The sequence below is a fragment of the Fusarium graminearum genome, chromosome 1 (assembly GCF_000240135.3).
Source record: "Fusarium graminearum PH-1 chromosome 1, whole genome shotgun sequence".
NCBI classification, from domain to species: domain Eukaryota; kingdom Fungi; phylum Ascomycota; class Sordariomycetes; order Hypocreales; family Nectriaceae; genus Fusarium; species Fusarium graminearum.
Window position 1 is genome coordinate 2,513,616 of NC_026474.1, and position 17,935 is coordinate 2,531,550.

The window sequence follows — 17,935 nt, forward strand, 5'->3', positions numbered from 1 at the left end:
ACTCGCTCAAGAATGGTCTTACGTTTTGACCAGATTCTTTCGAGGGGGCTCTTGGGTGAATCATCATTCATGCGTCCCGGCGATACGGGAACTGGAGGCAAAGGAGGAAGATGCAGCACAGGCTTTGCAACTTCCTTCCTCTTGACTCGGACAGGCGCCGTGGGGGGCGGGGGACACCACGGCTGGCGTACGCTCTCAGCATCAGAAGAGTCGCTATCGAACCGCTTCGCCATAGCCATGGTGCCCAGACTTCGGTTCTGGGACATCATAGGCGGTCCTTGACTGATGCCCAAAGCATTGTTGACCTGCCCCTCACGGCCGCACCTTCAACCCTCAATATCCTTGGGAGCGGGACGAGAAGTGCTCTTTGTGCGCTTCCACAAGCATCCCGAAGTGATGGCGGAGAAGGAGAAAAGGACGCATAGGGCAATGCTGAGTCCCCAGACGGACTTGAGCTGGTAGCACGACGCCTTGTCAGGGTCAACCCAGGCAAAGACGTTTCCGCGAGAGTGGTAGACGTTGTGGAAGAGTGAGTTGATGAAGTTGGCTGTGTTGCCATCAGAGGGGAATTTGGGGCACGCGAGATAGCTGACGGGCTTGCCAACAGTGCATGCCACAACGATGCAGGCGACGAGAAGCATAACATCAGCGCCTGTGGCAAGCAGAAGAGGGAGCATGCCATCCCAGTAGAGGATGTAGGAGATGGCGATGTACAAGGTCGCGAAAATTGACTGTGATGTGTAAGTAACACCGAAACCACTCCGCCGATCCTATATGGGAAGACTTACAACAACCAGGGTTCCAATCAGAGCAGAGGGCGCCGCATAATCAGCACCAACCATCTCAGCAATGAAGTTGGATGTCAAACCAATGATGGTAATGAGTGAGATAAACTCCATGGCTCGCATGGCAGTCCAGGTGTGCCCGAGGGCTCCGAGTGCAGGCTGCATCTTGGATTTGGAGTTTGCTTGTGTGTTTAGAGAGAGACTGGGGCGCAACGAGCCGGCTGTGCGCAGAGGTAGATGCTTGGAGTAGAAAGGAATAGAGGGGGACGGGGAAGCTATCTTGTCCAAGTTATAACCCGCCCTTACAAAGAGGCGAGAGACTTTTATATAAGAAAAGAGAGAAAAGAAATCGTTAAAGAAATCGTCTGCTCGTGATGATAGTTTTTTATGAAGAAAGAACCCAAGACCAAACAAGGTAGAGGACAAAGGAAATAAGGAAATAAGAGAGACAAGGAAAAAAGGAAAAGAGATTGTTGTGTTTGTTTGAGTGAGTGGTTTGATGAAGAGAAAGAGAAACTTCCCAACGCCAGAAACCCAATGTCTTTATACACATCTCATTGTCAACAAAACTCCCCTGTGATACAATAATAACAAAGACCGTAACCGTAACCATGACAAGGCATTGAACAGTTCGTTACCTTGGCTAGTCAATTTTCCAATTACAGCAGCCGCCGACGGCCAGCCGCGTCTCCATCGCGCTTCTCACTATACCATAGACGACCAAGTCAACCCTGACAATTAAACAACATGATACAAACTTTCTTTTCCAAGTCTTCGGCGTATGGTACCTTGACCAATGAGGCTTCAGAAGCTCAACGTCGTGGCGGCGCTTAATCGTGCAGGGGTATTTTCGGATAGGCGCGCAGGTAAAGGGCGGTTGGTGTTTCAAGATATACTGACAAGGTCACAATTGGATGAGAGGCGTTCTTGGGGAAGAGCGGTTCGTTAATCCGGATGAGGCTCTCTTTTGTTTTAGGGAGCGGTTGCATATAGGGCGAGATTGCTTGGATGAGTCCATCGTTGCAGGTTATTCTAGGATTGTTGTCCTACTGCAACGGCAACAGATCCGGTCCAGGATCGATGAGCTCTAATCCTGGTTCTTGACCTGATATTTGTTGTTCAATGATCACCGTGGAACCATTGTTGGTTAGTCTTCACCTGATACACACATACAGCTTACGTGTGACATATCGATCTAATGCTGGCCTCTCCACAGGGCCGATCGCGTGGTCAAATCGGTTGAAAATAGAACGACATGGCATGTCAGTTCATTTTGTTGCGCCAGACGCCTATCTAGGATCCTATCATGAAAACAAACATGCTACCCCGTTGCTGATTATTCTGCACATTCTCAAGGCCACCAACTAAACATGACTTTAATGCATCGAATCTCGATCCCAGCTTACAATCCACTTATGCTTAAACATGTCGACTAGACTAGTGGGTTAGCTTAGCCCAGGAGGTCGTCCATAGCAGAGCCACCAGTCTTGGGAGGAGCACTGCCACTAGAGGATCCAGCTGCCGGTGCACCCCAGATTCCAGCACTGCTCTTCTCCTTGGCGAGCTGGCCCAGTGCAGGTCCAGCCTTAGGCGTCTCAGGCTTCTTGACGCCACCACTGGCCTTGCCCCATAGAGCTCCAAAGGCGTCTCCGCCAGCAGCAGCTGGCTTGGCTGAGGAGCTAGTAACGGGCTTCATGTTGGCCATGGTAGTGGGAGTGCTGGGAGCAGCATTGGAAGTGCCCATGCCAGAAAAGGCAGACGTTGTGGGCTTGGATGCCTGTGCCTGGACAGGACTGAAGTAGTTGGGGCCAGATTGCTGGAAGCCGGCAGGCTTAGGGGCCTGTGCCGCGGGAGCAGCAGGGATGCTGAAGGCAGAGTAGTTTGCTCCTGGAGTGCCTGAGGCACTCGGTGCGGGCGAGATCGATGCCATGCTGACCATTTGGCTAATATCAGCCTGTTGGGGGGCAGACTGAGGCTGAGGAGCTACGAACTGAGCAGTCGAAGAGGCCATCGATGTCACGGCAGGGCTTTGCATTGGTGTGGCCTGAGCAGGTGCAGCTGATTGGAAGTCATCGAACTCGTCGTCGTCGTCGGCTTGCGCAGGAGCGGCAGCATTGCTAGGGGCCAGGGCAGCAAAGCCAGAACTGTTCGAGGCTGAAGGAGCTGCAGAAGATGCTGGCGCAGGGTCATCAAAGGAGAAGAGATCAACTTCGGGTTCCTTCTTCTTGGGTGGCTCGGCAGCAGCCTTCTTAGCAGGAGCGCGCTCTGGTCGCTTGGCAGCAGCCCTCGATGAACTGGCAGAAGGTCGCTCGCCCTCGTCAAACTCATCGTATTCCTCGAAGCGTTCCCCTCTGCTAGCAGCACCATCTCCTCGCCAGTCATCAGTCTCACCACCAAAACCGCCACCATCACCATAGACACCGCCAGAGTATCCGCCAAAGTTGCCAGGGCCGCTGCCGCTGCCGCTGCCTCCACCATAACCAGCACTCTCGCTACCAAAGCCGCCATAACGACCAGAGCTGCCGCTTGAGAAGCCGCCGCCAAAGGTTGCGCCACCCTCAACACCGGTATATTTGTTCTTAGTCGCACGCGCTTTCTTGCGCTCGGTTCGAATACGATCCACATCGCTAAGTAGGTCGGCCAGCTCCTTGGCTCGGTTGCGCACGTTGATACCCTGGTCCTTTCCGTTCTGGTCGATAAAGTGGAATTGGCGAAGCATCTTGAGAAGAGAAATGTGTCCTCTGGCATCATCAATTACACGTTCGGAGCCGTGCTTGATAAGAAACTCGAGCAATTGAAGAGCCTTGTAGATTTGGCGCCATTCCTCAGCAGCCTTCTCGGTAAAGCGACGGTAGATCATGGGCATGATCTCGTTGAGGGTTTGGCTGGCTCATAGTCAGTAGCTAAACTTTAATGATGGCTCGACGTGTCGTACTAGTTAAATGTTCCGTTTGCGATCTCTTGCATCAGGGTAGATGAAGCACCCCATGGCTCGTTGTTCGTGGCCTCGCGCACCTAAACATGGGTGAGTTGACTGTGTCTCTACCACAGTTGTCGCGCAGAGCTTAACCAACCTTGGCCTCCATCTCGGTAAAGTTCATGACAGCTGGGCATCGCGTCAGTAACGATCGGGCGTATCAGACAAGGTCACCAAGGGAAGTACCATTCTGGGCCTTCCGGAAGCCTGCCTTGAGGTCATACAAGGTCAGGTTGGAAACCGTGTTCTTGATATCGTTCATATCCATATTGAATTAGTCCAAGAAGAAGCCAGCAGATAGATGAGATGATTGGCGCAAGTAACGCAGAGCTTCGAATGATGCTCTCGGGGAGTTTCAATGGATTGGAATAGGATATCTAGAGTTTAAAGATGCCCCTTGTTACACTACGGCCATGGTGGACACTTGGACATTTCCCAGAGCCCAATGTCAGCATGGATCATGGCTGATCACGTGATTGACATCAAAAGAACTGAGAACAGTACTGGGTTCGAGATGTCTTATTTTAGTAGTATGGTAAGGAACTAGGTAGGCATTTTTCAATGTAGAATAGTTGTTGGTTTTCTGCTTCATCTATCTCTGTTGCTCAGTGATTGTTGTCGAGCCAAAACGTAACCATCATGCCAAAGCACTTTAAGCGTCCGGCCTGGAGTACCCGCTATACAACCTTAGACTTCAGGCCCGAACAGGGAGCTAGAATACCAGACGTCAAGTTGGCCCAATCTTTTACCTTCCCTTCTCGAGATCAGTCTAAAAGGCCAACCTCAGCACGTTCATCAACTCGCTATAATTGTATCTACCCAAATTATACATCATCTATTCTCCCGAGTATATCAGTGTTCAAGGTACGTACGAACTCGGTTCTTTTCAATGCCACATTTGCCTTTGTTTCACCACCAAAAGCTCTCTGCCGGCCTTTTATCAAACTGCAGAAAAAAAGCAAGACGCCTTCCAAGAAAACATTAGACATTTGAGCACTTTTCTGGGCCAATGCCAAACTATTGTGAACCCAATTGGGATCTTGGAAAGGTTATCTGTCTGACCGGACCAACGCCGGTGTTGTCGGTCTCTTCTCGCCTTTGTCCATTCTGCTCTGTTTCCCCCTGCGCTTCCTGTCCTGGCTGTTTATAATGGTCACTGTTGCCCACGGGTCAATGGACTGGATGAGACTTGAGGTGGGAAGGGCCCATGCAATGTCAAGAACCCACTGGCGTGGCCATGCCCCCTTGCCCCCCTCCAATGGGCGTGATCCTTGAGCAAAAGTCTGCTGCACTTCGGACATCGAGCCACTGACTCGTTGCGTCGGTTCCTGTTGTTGCTCAACGGTCTGCAAACAAGCCAAAGAGTTCAGCGTGCGTGGCCCGGGCAACCTCCATCAACTCAATCGGGAGCCCCGTTGAAGCTTGAAGAATCAGCCATTGAGTCCACAACTCAAGCCAACCCAGTGTGGTTCGGTCCTGCTCTGATCAATGCACCCATCTACTAGCAGTAGCTGGCAATGGCGGTCAAAACATTGAAGCCCAGGATTGAATACTTGTTTGGTCTCATTGAACAAGGGGCATTCATCATCATTGATCATCAGGAGCTGCCCCACAGGCCATAGCCACGGTGACCTCATGGGAAAAGTCGCCAGCTTTGGGGGTTGCTCAGCAGGCAAAATAGGGAGAGCAAGCTATTCCGATTGCTTCACGTGATCAATCCCCCACTCTACCCCTCTTCTGAGTGCATCCATTGGTTCACACGGCCCCGCGCTAACGTTTTGCCCCTCTAGCTTGCCCAAAATGAGACCCTCCCTCTTCAAGCCCCTCCTACCCCGCCATACCTGCTTCTCTGCCGCGAGAACTTCTTCTTCTCTTCCTCAACTCTCCAACACAATCAGATCTGTTAGATTTTTCTCAGCTACATCCGCAGTCATGGGTAACAAGGTGTAAGTTTCCCTGCGCTGAGCAGTGCGTTCGTAGAACCATCTCTGACCGTTGAATAGTTTCTTCGATATCTCCTGGGAGGGTCCCGTCTTCCAGAACGGCAAGCCGACTTCCGAGGTCAAGAGTAAGCTTTGATTTCCTCACGATTCCATCCCCTTTTGCCTACCTTGCTCAATGGGATATAGCTTCGGCTTCTCATTGTCTATCGTTGGTTCCGTGCATGGGATGGCCGCGGTGTTTGATGCCTTTTGACACTCGAACACTCGTCATACTCTGTCTACCCTTAACCCTCAATCGCATCTGTACCCCACCACAGCTGTTTCGTCAAAACTAACTCCAGTTCTCCTTCTAGAGCAGACCGGTCGCATCAACTTCAACCTTTTCGACGATGTGGTCCCCAAGACCGCTGAGAACTTCCGCGCTCTCTGCACTGGCGAGAAGGGTTTCGGTTACGAGGGCTCTTCTTTCCACCGAATCATCCCTGACTTCATGCTTCAGGGTGGTGACTTCACCCGTGGCAACGTACGTTATCGTTTACATTCTTAATTGATTAACAACTACTAACATATCCAAGGGCACTGGTGGCAAGTCCATCTACGGTGAGAAGTTCGCTGACGAGAACTTCACCTTGAAGCACGACAAGCCTGGTCTGCTCTCCATGGCCAACGCCGGCCCCAACACGTAAGCACCTCCTAAGCCTTTTCGCTTTGATTGCACTAATTGACACTGTTGCAGCAACGGCTCCCAGTTCTTCGTCACCACCGTCGTCACCTCTTGGCTCAACGGCCGCCACGTTGTCTTCGGTGAGGTCGCTGATGAAGAGTCCCTTAACGTCGTCAAGGCTCTTGAAGCTACTGGCTCCGGCAGCGGTGCCATCAAGTACACCCAGAAGCCCAAGATCGAGAAGTCCGGTGAGCTGTAAACAGCTGAAACTGGACGACGTGGTGAGCGGGAATTTGGGATTGCACAACAAAACCTCACTTGAGGGCTGGCGACATGGAGCTAGTTAGTCACAGGCTAGTAGAAGCATCTAGCTATTGAACAATGTGGACCAATAAACCCAAAGCTGCACTTGAAACAAACTAGTGATATCGATATGAATGTCTTGGTTCTGAAGCATCGCTTACATACAGATGCTGGTCTGCCTAAAGACAGTAGACAATCGCTGCGTCCAGCTGAATACTACACAGCCATCGCTTGTCCTACTACGCCGTTGCTATCTTTTCCCTAAAAACAAATAAATGCCCACTTCCATACCATAACTCCATTCTTTGAATAAAACTGATTCGGTTTCCTTCATGGTCCCAGGTGCAAAATATCTCGTAATCTATTCAACTCCCAGCCACCTCTTGAAGTACTCGCAATTACTGGGGCCTACGGGACCCCCTTCTTCACATATCTCAAACACCGGGCAACGTCCACAGGGGGCTTCTGTAAAAGCGCTCACGAAGGATTCTGGGCCGCCCTCACGGCCTGTAGGGTCATCTCGGCCAGCCCAGCTCTCCAGGGATTGCTTTGCGACACGAGAAACGCGATAACCTATCTTTCCAGCCACCTTGACTGACTCAACAAGATTGTCCCAAACTAGAACATCTACAAGCTTCTGTACATCGTGTTCGGAGAGGATCGTGTTGTGAGTAATACCGCTCGCCGATAGCAGACGTGCGATGTCGCGAACGGTCGGATAGCCTGTGTAGCCGGCAGGGAGAGGAAGGAGTGCGTCCTTCTTGACGGTAGCCGTCGGAGACGTCTTGGGTACTTTGGCAGGGGGCTCGTCCATGTGACTAGCATCGCGCTTCTTGCCCTTGTCCATGCCACCCTTGACGACACCCTTCTTGGGGACCTGCGTTCGCGCGGCACCACCTCCGTGCGTGCTGTGGTAGCTGCTCTGGCGCTTTATAAAATCAAATACTACACGCTGTAGCTCATCGATAAAGGCCTCGTCGAGGTTCTGGTCGGTATACCACGGGCCACCTGTGGCGCGATCGCTGGGCCGTATGGAGGCCTTGATGAACATCTTCTTGTTGGGATGCTCGACATTTTTGAAGGGTGCGATGAGTCCCTTGGTCTGTAGTTGTTTCAAGGCATTCTTGAGGACCGAGTCGTGCATGTTGAGGCGCTTCTGGAGCGTCTGGGACCAGATACCGTCGCCGCCCGAATCGTCGATAAGAGAGTAGACCATGACCTGTTCGTCGGTCGAGCATTGCTTGTACCTAGCGATCAATTGTCAGCCATACACTCCAAAATTGTCGTAGAATTTAGGTTGCGTACTTGTGAGCTTCCTGAGAGTCGCGCCATTTCCATAGCACTTGGCCAGAGGCCTCGCGCATGGTGATGAAAAGCTTGTCATCGGTAAGAGACTGGACGACGCGGGCGAGCAGCATAAGATCGCGGTTGGGAATGACATCGAGGCGCATAAGGTCATCCTGGGAGAACATGTCTGTCCCAGACTCGCGACATCGTTCGTAAAGGGCCTCTTTCCAGACACCGAGCTTGGCCGCCGCGGCGTCGCTTTCGGTGGGCGTGGGGGTCGGCATTGCGAGTGAGTCAAGAGAGGGATGCGCTCGTCCAGTAGAAGATATCGAAAGAGGGAATTCTCTGATGTTTAAGACCAGGTAGTTGGCTAGCTAGTAATAAATCGATGCTATATTGACATGATATGGGGAGTGGCGAGCAAGCGTTTGTGAGTGTTAAATATGACGATGGTGGGATGGACTTGTTCTCGAGTAGAGGCGGTTAGGTTGGAAATAATTATTTTTCGGCTCCCCGCAGTCGACGCTAAATTCCATGTACCTCGTCCCCTACCCTGCTACTAATTCATTCAATAAGCCGGGTAGAAAAAGGCGGAAAGTGGGGGATCTTATCAGTATCACGGCCCCCCACTGTCTTCAGTGTGTTCTCACCCTAGACTTGAGGGTCTTACAATACCAGAAGAGTTGGTCGCCAGAAAAAAGAGAAGATATTAGTAATTCAGTCTGGTATACTTATTAGACTTGACTCTGGGTAATATCTGGGTAAGCCGGCTAGCAGCTTGGCATTTTGGTACTCGATGGTTGATTCAAGTGTGTCTTTGGGGGTACTCGATGGGGAAAAGGTGGTGGTTTTCTGTCGGGCATGTGTTGATTGTTCTTCAGTAGTCGTGTTCTCCTTGAGGACAGTATTATTTACTTAAATTATTAAGAATAGAAATATCCCACGGGAATTAGATTCAGTTCCTTTAAAAGTTAACGTACCGAACTCTGGTATCGCTTAGCCTTACCTAGGTACTAAGATATGTAGTTTAGCTAACCACAAGATCCATGTCAATAAACGTATAAGCGGAATTTCAACTGAACGAAAAGTGGTATGAACATAAAGAACATTGTACGCTTTTTTTGCGTTTACTATATATAGTATACTTTGATAGATATTCAGCCGCCTCATGGTACAATATCACGGAAGTTAAGTTTATTCACAAAAGTTAACCGCATACAACACTTACACTCACAGCCTATGTCACGCGCGTTCATAGCTTTGATAAGAAATGGGTAGGTATATAAAGGGCACAACTATCTCTCTCCAAGGTGTTTATTTGTCTTCCATTATCAAACAGCACCTGTAAAGCAACGCGCAAGCAGCAAAGGAAACACCACCACCTTACTCCAACACAGGCTACACAAGATCAGTGACCCCTTCAACAACATTTTCGGTATAAAATGAACCGAAAAGCTAACTGCCGCTGAAAGACAATATTGAGCAGGAATTGGACGCCCTCTTCGAGAATTATTGCTTTACAACTCCAACGAACAAAGATGCCAAGACTGACAACATTTCACCCGAAGAAACAACAGCCCAAGTCGCAGCCTTGGAGCCTCGGAATAATGGTATCACAAATGAGGTATCGGCCAGACTTCTTCGGTTAGCACGTTTGACCCCGGAACTTGCTTCGCACGCCATAGAATGTGAGTGCCAGTGCTTTCTGTACAAATACAGCCCCTGGGACCAAGCAGAGGCTCGATTACGCTCTCTTCAACTTACCAGTGGAATGCCGCCAACTAGTGTTGCACCGCCCCAGGAACCTTCAACTAAGCGCGGATGAGGCGAGAACTCATACGATGAACAAGCAAGTGCTGATCATTCGCAAAAGCGCTGCAAGATTGTCAACTAGCTCGAACATCATGCTTGACACTGAGCAAGTGTGGCATGTATCAATTGGAGGGTAACAGCATGCGTCTGCCGTAGCCTGAAATAAAACCACAATTCTGTCCCACTATACTATCAACGTGCAAAATGACTGGTATAAATTAGTTCTTTTCGCTATGATGTGAACCTAAAATAGAGAAACTCGTAATAAGAGATAGCATTGCTGTCATCCATGGCCCAGCCAAATACCAGCCGTCCATGTTTTCACTATAATGCGTCTCCCTTCGTACCATATGTAATCCTACGCCTGCAACGCCTGAACTGCAGACCACATCTTATCGTCGCTTAGTACAGCGTGCCCATCCGTTCAAAACTCAAGGCCCAGCTATGTGTACGAGACAACAAGTGCGGCATGAGCTTTTGTTGTAACATGAAAATGCCTATATAATCCAGACGAGTTGCTTATTCCCTGGCAACTCCTAGTTTGCTGGGCTCTTGCTCTTCTCCTTGGGTTGCTCTGGCTTATCTTTCTCCGTGTCAACGTCCATAGCATCGGCAGGCTGTTCGCTTTGAGCTTTCTCAGTTGACTCTGCAGGCTTTTCGGCAGGTGTCGGCTCTGGGATTGGTTCTGTAGTAGCAGCGTCGTTAGCCGCCGCTTCGACAGTCGGCTCGTCCTGTGCAGACTTTTCTGTTGGCGCTGAAGGTTCAGTGGGTGCTTCAGGTGCTTCAGGCTCAACATCCTCCTTCTTGATGGTTGTCTCTTCGACTGCTGAGTCCTCCATACCCACATCGCCATCTCCATCAACCTTTGATAGCTCGGGTTCCTTCGCATTCTCAGTAGGGGTTTCGGTCGCTTTCTCTGGTTGGTCTTTCTCAGGCTGATCGGGAGCCGAAATGTCATCGATAGTATCGTCATTCACATCGTGTCCGTCCTCGCCAGTGTGTTCCTCGGCAGCCTCATCATTAGAAGCACCATTGGGGGCTTTAGCAGGGGGGGCGTCGGGGTTATCGACATCCATTTCTCCCTTGCGGTAATCAGTAAAGCTGCGCTTGTTACCGTTCTGGCGAGTAGCACCATTGACGCGAGCCATCTCGTCATCGTCGCTGGCTTCAAACTCGTTGTCATGTTCAACATGCTTGTCCCAGCGGTGTTCCGTCATGCGGACATCCTTGTTCTCGTCCTCATCGAGATCATCCAGCTCAGCTTCCTCCTCGTCGGTCATGCCGCCAAAAGGTTTTCGTGGGACGTCCTGCAGTTGCACTGACGGCGCGGGTCCAGTTTGTCGGAGATTATCAATGACTGATGAAGTTATCTTCTCGAGATATTCTCGGCTGTTGGAGTTCTCCATGTTTGAGGATCGGACGTTCAGCTCAAAGTCAGGAGCATAGTACTACTTTGTATTAGTGAATGTTCATCAAACCACATCCAAGCAACTTACTTCGTAGTATTCATTGTACGGCAATGTTCGGTCCATCTCCTTGCCGACAAGAACACCAGTTTCAAATGCCCATGTACGCGCGACATTTCGCATTGTATAGCCACCTCCACCGAGAACAAGGGTAGGGAGGTTAAAACTCTTGACAAAGTTCACGCAGTTGGCGTGACCATCCATACTCAAGTTGAAACAACCCAGTCTATCACCTGAAAGACTGTCACCACCACACTGAAGAACAACAGCCTCGGGCTGGTAATACTTCATGACATTCTCAATGACAGGCTGGAAGATTGAGCGGTATGACGCATCGGTGATACCATCTCGAAGAGGGAAATTCACAGCGTAATTCTTTCCTTGGCCAATACCGGTATCCCTCAGCTCACCAGTACCAGGGAAGTACTCGCCATACTTGTGGAAAGAAACAGTCATGACACGGTCGGTGGTATAGAAGGCTTCCTCAACACCATCACCGTGATGGACGTCGATATCGATGTAGAGGACCCGCTTTTTGAATCGGAGGAGCTCAAGGATGCCGAGAACGATATCTAGAGATTGTTAAACGGTGTTGTTTCGCGTGAATGATAAAACATACCGTTGACGTAGCAGAAACCACTGGCTTCGCATTTTTTGGCGTGATGCAGACCACCAGCCCAATTGATGGCGATGTCGCATTTTTGGCGGTTGAGTCGCGCAGCGCCCTCCATGCTACCGCCCGCACTGATACCACAAAACTCGAAGAGACCGTCAAATACAGGGCAATCATCTCCGACGTTGTATTTTCCTTGCTCCCTCATGAAGCTGTCCATATTGTCTGGCGTGACTTTTTGCAGGAAGTCGATGTAGTCGTCCGTGTGAAATTGGGTCATTTCGCCTCGGGTCGCAGGTTTCGCGCGCTTCAGGAATGTTAGCTCAAGTTCATAGCAAAAGTATGCGCGGAATCAAATGCTAATCAGGAGTAGACTTACGTAAATCTCCATCTTCTGGTACAGGTTGTACTGCATGATCAAGCTATGCGCCAGCCGAATGCGATGAGGCTTCATGGGATGGCCAGTAACGTAGGCATAGTTACCAATGTCAGAATCGTAAAAGTAAGCAACCTTCTTGGGCGATGAGGCATTGAGCGCGACTGAGCCGAGCTCAACACGAATGTCGTCGCCCATGATTGCGGTTACTGAGGGTGTCGCGAATCTCGGGAAATGGGTGGGAAGAAAAGGGTCAAGTCGAATATGCGTGGAACAGCGAAAACCTGTTTAAAAACGTATGAAGCTTAACCGGCTCAGAGAGAGCTCAGCATGTTCGATCGAGACGTGAAGGGTAGGTAATTTTGGTGTATGAAGCAGAAGTTGTTTTCTGGAAGCAGCCTTGAGTGTAAGTTAGTAGCAAGTACATGCTGGGCAGAGCGTTGGCAAAGCCCATGTCGGAGCTCCATTAGAGTGCCATTTACAAGGATTAATGTTAGGCCGTTCCTATCTAAATTGGCTTAGCCGCAACTAGAGCCCCTCGCATGAGACTGCTGTACTGCCACAGGAAGCTCAGGTTTACACGTGACGTGACTAAGCTACGAGCTGTGGCTCCCAGGCTGCCGGGCTGGCGTCAACGTCAATAGCCTTCTACCAAGCTCCGATCATAGCAACACCCTCCATCACCACCACCAACAATCACATCTACACCCACGGCTGAACTCTTTTTGACGAATTAACTTACGCGCATATCATCTGTACACTTTGAACCTAGTCGATACCATGGAGCGATTCAGGAGTTTACTTGGCAACGGCGGTATGGGCCTAGGAGGAGCTGCTCATGGAACTGTAAGCTATGATCCCGTTGATTGAAGCTCCCGCGGGAGGGTTTCTTACCTCCAAGACCATGGACTAACTCTTATGCGCACAGGACAACACCAACCTGATCGACAACTCCGAAACAGTCTACATCTCCTCCCTCGCCCTCCTCAAAATGCTTCGACACGGCCGCGCAGGTGTGCCCATGGAAGTCATGGGTCTGATGCTGGGCGAGTTCGTGGACGACTTTACCGTCAAGGTTATGGATGTGTTTGCCATGCCCCAGAGTGGTACCGGTGTTAGTGTCGAGGCCGTCGATCCTGTTTTCCAGACGAAGATGATGGATATGCTTCGACAGACAGGAAGGTGCGTTAAATGACGGTCGACTTTCTGTTATTCTTTAGCTAACCCTTCTCAACAGACCCGAGTCGGTTGTCGGATGGTACCACTCGCATCCCGGTTTCGGTTGCTGGCTTTCGTCGGTTGACATCAACACCCAGCAATCATTCGAGCAATTGAACCCCCGTGCTGTAGCTGTCGTCATCGACCCCATCCAGTCCGTCAAGGGCAAAGTCGTCATTGACGCTTTCCGACTCATAAACCCTCAGCTTTTGATGCTTGGGCAAGAGCCACGACAAAGCACAAGCAACTTGGGCCATCTCAACAAACCCTCAATTCAAGCTCTTATCCACGGCTTGAATCGACACTACTACTCAATCGGCATCGACTACCGCAAGACGGCTCTCGAGGAGAACATGCTCATGAACCTGCACAAACATGTGTGGACCGAGGCTTTGGAGATGAATGATTTCCGGCATGAGGGTTGCAAGAACAAGGATCGACTGCAACAGCTGGTTACATTGGCGGACGGCTACGAGAAGCGTGTGAAGGAGGAGACCGAGTTGACCAAAGATCAGCTTAAGACTCGATATGTGGGCAAGTTGGATCCCAAGAAGCATCTCGAAGATGTTGGCCAGGAGCTCATCGAGGACAACATTGTTTCCGTGTCGAGACAAATGATCGACAGGGAGGCGACCATGCCCAAAAGGGAGACGCCAGCAGGGTCTAAGGGACAAGTGAATGGCGAGGAGATGGACGTGGAGGAGGAGTTATGAGCGAGCGGAAGCGGGCACCTAGTTCACAGGGATACATAGCGAGGCCACGGGATGGACTTGTACGATTAATTGGCGTTGGCGGGCGGGACGGACGATATAGACCTAGCCATGTCACGAATTATTGCACACAAGGTTAGCATCGTATTTGCATGCATGACATTAACTCCGCATATGTTCCTTGTTGTGCCGTTCATGTGAGTGAGGCTAAGGCTATTGTGCGGCCTAACTGTGGGTGGTGTCGGTTTCGAGCATCTGCTTTGTGTTTGTTGAACATAGTGACCATGCATTTGTCTTCCATCTTGTAGGAGCAGGCGTGAACAAGGTGCTCTCGTCTATATAAGAGCAAAAAATGGCACGCGCGCGATTCCTTTCTTTTCCTTGTCTTATCTCAACTTTGTTAGTAGTCAACAATCACCCACACATACTGCTATTATACATTTTGCTTTTACACGAACAAAGACAACATTCTACGAACCGAACCAAATATCCATTCTATCAGCAGGTCTGCAGTAATTGGTAAGTCACCGATTCCCCGTCGATAAAGAGAAGAAGAGTCGCAGAAAACGTCTCAGCGAAGCCGTTGTGAAAATGGGGTTCCGTTCGTCTCTGCGCTCGCTTTTTAGCGAACGTTTTTCTCTGGCAATGAAAGATTCTGACCATGAGAAACAGAAACAGAAACAGAATCAAAAAAAGCATTCCAGAAGAAGCAAAAAGTATTCTCAACAAACACCATGTCATTGCAAGGCACGAAATAATTACAACCTTGGAACGCGAGGGCAGCAGCAAGGAAATTATTATTATAAGAGTCAGGGTCAGGGTCAGATTCAGAATCAGAGTCAGGAGGTTCGTCAGGCGTCAGGCGGTCTAACACAAGCTCGAAGAGTTAATAGGCCTGACCTTGAGAAGCCTCTGCCTGTGGTTCCACGTCAACGTCCCCCACAACACCAGTCTCCATACCGGACGCCAATACCCCTGCAGCAAGACGGGAGGCAAGTCCAGAAACCTGCATCTGCACCAGATGAAATACTCTACCCGTTTGCGCTTGCGGATAGAACAGGGAGCAACGAAGCCATCATCATTTTGGACAACCGCTCAATGAACTACGAGGCCGTATGTGAAGTAATCGACATGATAGCGCTTCGCTTCAGCCACATCCCCTACGCCGTAAGCGGCATGGCCGCCATGGTCTACTATGGCTACGACGCGAGGCCATATAAAGTGAGCATGCTATGCCCGGAGCACACGCGCGAGAACCAGAAATGCTGGGCGAAAGCGCTGGGCATGCTCCCTATCCCAAAAAGGCACGACATCTGGGGAGTCTCGACGAGCGACGGCATGCTACGTCAGATCCGCGTCAGGTTCCCTTACGATTTTGAGGAGATGCACGTCTTAAAAGTCGGCAACTCAGCCGTCTCGATGCTTTCGTTAGCGGGTCTGGCTGATGAGCTGGCCAGAACGTACGTGAACGAACTCAAGCACTCAGACCAGGACCGCCAGGAGAATCTCGCAAATGAGATGGTGTGGATTCTCAACAGAATCATCCAGTGCAGGATGACTGAGCACATGCTCAGGCCCGAGAGGATCCCTCACCTCATCCAAGAGCGCTTCTGGGTACCCTTTTCGCTGGCCTATCCTGAAGTGGTGCCTTTATTTGCGAAAGCCGGATGGAGGATCCCCGATGACGAATTATATTGATGAGGAGGGGATCTTTTTTTCGGAGACGAGCGAGCGACATGCGATTGTTATTTTTTGGAGTTTAAGAACGGATGGTTGAATGGTAATGAATGGTAATGGGAAGCTGGAACTCGGAACGGAATTTGGTCCTTTTGGTAAATGGGAGACGGATGATACCCTAGATTTCTTTAATTTCTTATGGTTTAATGAGTGAACAGGACTGGGACGTTGGACGACGCGATGAGGAACAATGCAAATAGACTGATAGATCAGATCTACGACGATTACAATGTATGGGTTTGAGCGGGCGGCCCTTAGGGTCGCCATGGGCTTATGCCACGAGCGAATACCAACTACTTTCCTACTCGAATTATATCGCGACTAAAGTTAAATAAATACAAGTGACGTATGCTCTCCATGTGCCTTTATTGCTACTCACTCACTTACACGACAGAGAATTGCCAGGATCGTGAACTAACAAGCCCTAGCATATAAGCGAAAATCTATCTTACATATTTAACTCATCCTTGCACCATTTAGACTCATCAGGCCTTACGAGCGGCACATACTCATAATTTGGTAAACCATTCAACTGCTGTGTTAGTAACTGGGAAAATACACAATGGATCGCTCATGGAATTGAGCGCGAAAAATACTGCCCGGCAAGGTCGCAATACGACATTACTTATGCACTGTACTGTTACTTATTTGCACCATGCTCTCACGTCCTACGTTACTCATTCAAAACCTCATTCCAAGATTCTGATTGTTTCCTAACTTCCTATCCTAGGGGTATAAATGTTCTGGCCACCTATTTGGCGGATTCCGAACCAAGAAAATTCGTAAAATCATATCCATTAGCATGCCTTGGCCTTTTTGATGAACGCCTTCGCCAGCCTAACAGACTCCTTGACTACATAGTCTCCCCAGACGGGAATGTAGCCCAGGTGCACGCTGAGATCCTTGCCACCAGCTTCGCAGAAGGGGTCGCCCTTGTCGCAGACCGAAACTGTCTTTTTGGCGATGCTGTCGCAGCCGGCCGGGAGGTTACGAGGGAACATCTGAGAAAAGTGTTAGTTGATTGTGACGAGTGTTGCTTTCTTCCTTGATGACTTACTCCGCTGCCAACGCTGGTTCCGACATGGAAGGTCTGGCCTTCTGTGAGACTTGGGTCGCCCAAAAGGATGACAGAAGAGACTGCCAAAAGTTAGCTATGCAGGATCATCGATTGGCTTTCTCTTTCTCTTACTCTTGTCGGTGACGAAGGAAGGCTGGGGCAAGGTAGCAGGGAATCCGGTAGAGCTTGCACCGCAGATGGTGTCCATGATGACATGAGCGCCCTGGATGAAAGTCAGTAGGTGAATTCAAGGGGCTATTGTGTTTTGAGCCTCACCTGTGAGTATCCCATGAGGACCAGCTGAGTCTTGGGGCAGTTCTTCACATAGGCCTGGATGACAGAAGTCAAGGTGCGAACACCCACGGGCTGAGATTCGAGGTACTCGTTATACAGGGCAGGGTACACAAGGGATTCTATGTCAGATCCGGGGACAAGCTTGAGAACTTTTTCGGCCAGTTCGCCCATGGCGCCAGGACCCTGAGGCTCGAGACTGCCGCGAGCTACGATGACATGGGCTCCTTTGGCGCATGTAGTCGGTTTGGCGGCGACGAGAGCCACGAGGAAGCTCAGAAGGAGAGTGAAGGCGATCATGTTTGCGTCGTACTTGGTATCTGTGAAAGGCTTTGGAAAGGAGTTAGAGGATGAATTTATTTCAGGATCACAAGGAGGGAATAAATAGCCTACTGGGATGCCAAGTTGATCTTGACTCGCTGCGGTGATTCAGAGTCGATGTATAGGGATGGAGAGCACATAAAAAAAAAGAGAACCATAAGAGAGCGAGGGAAAAAATTTATAGATTCTTGCTGTCACTTGCTCGATAGTGCCAACACCATGTAATTCACTCTCAATTCTCCCACGATATTCGATGTAAGTTGCCTACCAGTCAAATCGTGGTAGTATCAGACCCACACGATCGAACGCTTGGAACCGAAAAAGCAAAGAAAGTAAACGAGCCTAGTACTTGTACGTCAAATGTTGCGAGCTTGC

General features: G+C 50.0%; 9 protein-coding genes across 9 annotated transcripts; 4 read left to right on the forward strand and 5 right to left on the reverse strand.

The window, feature by feature from the left end:
* Positions 1-326: 326 nt before the first annotated feature.
* Positions 327-950, reverse strand: FGSG_00775 (uncharacterized protein; the record flags this gene model as incomplete). Its single annotated transcript, XM_011318184.1, has 2 exons — positions 327-731; positions 789-950. 2 exons carry the CDS (start codon positions 948-950, stop codon positions 327-329), a joined length of 567 nt encoding a protein of 188 aa, XP_011316486.1.
* Positions 951-2,235: 1,285 nt separating this feature from the next.
* On the reverse strand, positions 2,236-4,024 carry FGSG_00776 (uncharacterized protein; the record flags this gene model as incomplete). Its single annotated transcript, XM_011318185.1, has 4 exons — positions 2,236-3,670; positions 3,721-3,800; positions 3,860-3,891; positions 3,949-4,024. 4 exons carry the CDS (start codon positions 4,022-4,024, stop codon positions 2,236-2,238), a joined length of 1,623 nt encoding a protein of 540 aa, XP_011316487.1.
* A 1,526-nt stretch (positions 4,025-5,550) lies between these two features.
* Positions 5,551-7,852, forward strand: FGSG_00777 (uncharacterized protein). The gene is made up of 5 exons (XM_011318186.1): positions 5,551-5,708; positions 5,766-5,830; positions 6,059-6,228; positions 6,281-6,387; positions 6,442-7,852. The coding sequence occupies exons 1-5, from the start codon at positions 5,695-5,697 to the stop codon at positions 6,626-6,628; spliced, it is 543 nt and encodes a 180-aa protein (XP_011316488.1). The 5' UTR covers positions 5,551-5,694; the 3' UTR covers positions 6,629-7,852.
* Positions 7,034-8,243, reverse strand: FGSG_00778 (uncharacterized protein; the record flags this gene model as incomplete). Its single annotated transcript, XM_011318187.1, has 2 exons — positions 7,034-7,919; positions 7,978-8,243. 2 exons carry the CDS (start codon positions 8,241-8,243, stop codon positions 7,034-7,036), a joined length of 1,152 nt encoding a protein of 383 aa, XP_011316489.1.
* Positions 8,244-9,229: 986 nt separating this feature from the next.
* Positions 9,230-9,908, forward strand: FGSG_00779 (uncharacterized protein; the record flags this gene model as incomplete). Its single annotated transcript, XM_011318188.1, has 3 exons — positions 9,230-9,233; positions 9,432-9,647; positions 9,679-9,908. 3 exons carry the CDS (start codon positions 9,230-9,232, stop codon positions 9,906-9,908), a joined length of 450 nt encoding a protein of 149 aa, XP_011316490.1.
* A 399-nt stretch (positions 9,909-10,307) lies between these two features.
* FGSG_00780 (histone deacetylase RPD3) lies at positions 10,308-12,424 on the reverse strand (the record flags this gene model as incomplete). Its single annotated transcript, XM_011318189.1, has 4 exons — positions 10,308-11,219; positions 11,268-11,809; positions 11,857-12,157; positions 12,230-12,424. 4 exons carry the CDS (start codon positions 12,422-12,424, stop codon positions 10,308-10,310), a joined length of 1,950 nt encoding a protein of 649 aa, XP_011316491.1.
* Positions 12,425-12,893: 469 nt separating this feature from the next.
* On the forward strand, positions 12,894-14,330 carry FGSG_00781 (26S proteasome non-ATPase regulatory subunit 14). Its single transcript, XM_011318190.1, has 3 exons — positions 12,894-13,072; positions 13,155-13,408; positions 13,464-14,330. Exons 1-3 carry the CDS (start codon positions 13,007-13,009, stop codon positions 14,155-14,157), a joined length of 1,014 nt encoding a protein of 337 aa, XP_011316492.1. The 5' UTR covers positions 12,894-13,006; the 3' UTR covers positions 14,158-14,330.
* A 415-nt stretch (positions 14,331-14,745) lies between these two features.
* FGSG_00782 (uncharacterized protein) lies at positions 14,746-15,852 on the forward strand (the record flags this gene model as incomplete). Its single annotated transcript, XM_011318191.1, has 1 exon — positions 14,746-15,852. The coding sequence occupies one exon, from the start codon at positions 14,746-14,748 to the stop codon at positions 15,850-15,852; it is 1,107 nt and encodes a 368-aa protein (XP_011316493.1).
* Positions 15,853-16,688: 836 nt separating this feature from the next.
* On the reverse strand, positions 16,689-17,539 carry FGSG_00783 (uncharacterized protein; the record flags this gene model as incomplete). Its single annotated transcript, XM_011318192.1, has 4 exons — positions 16,689-16,892; positions 16,949-17,028; positions 17,081-17,171; positions 17,225-17,539. 4 exons carry the CDS (start codon positions 17,537-17,539, stop codon positions 16,689-16,691), a joined length of 690 nt encoding a protein of 229 aa, XP_011316494.1.
* Between the last annotated feature and the right edge of the window lie 396 nt (positions 17,540-17,935).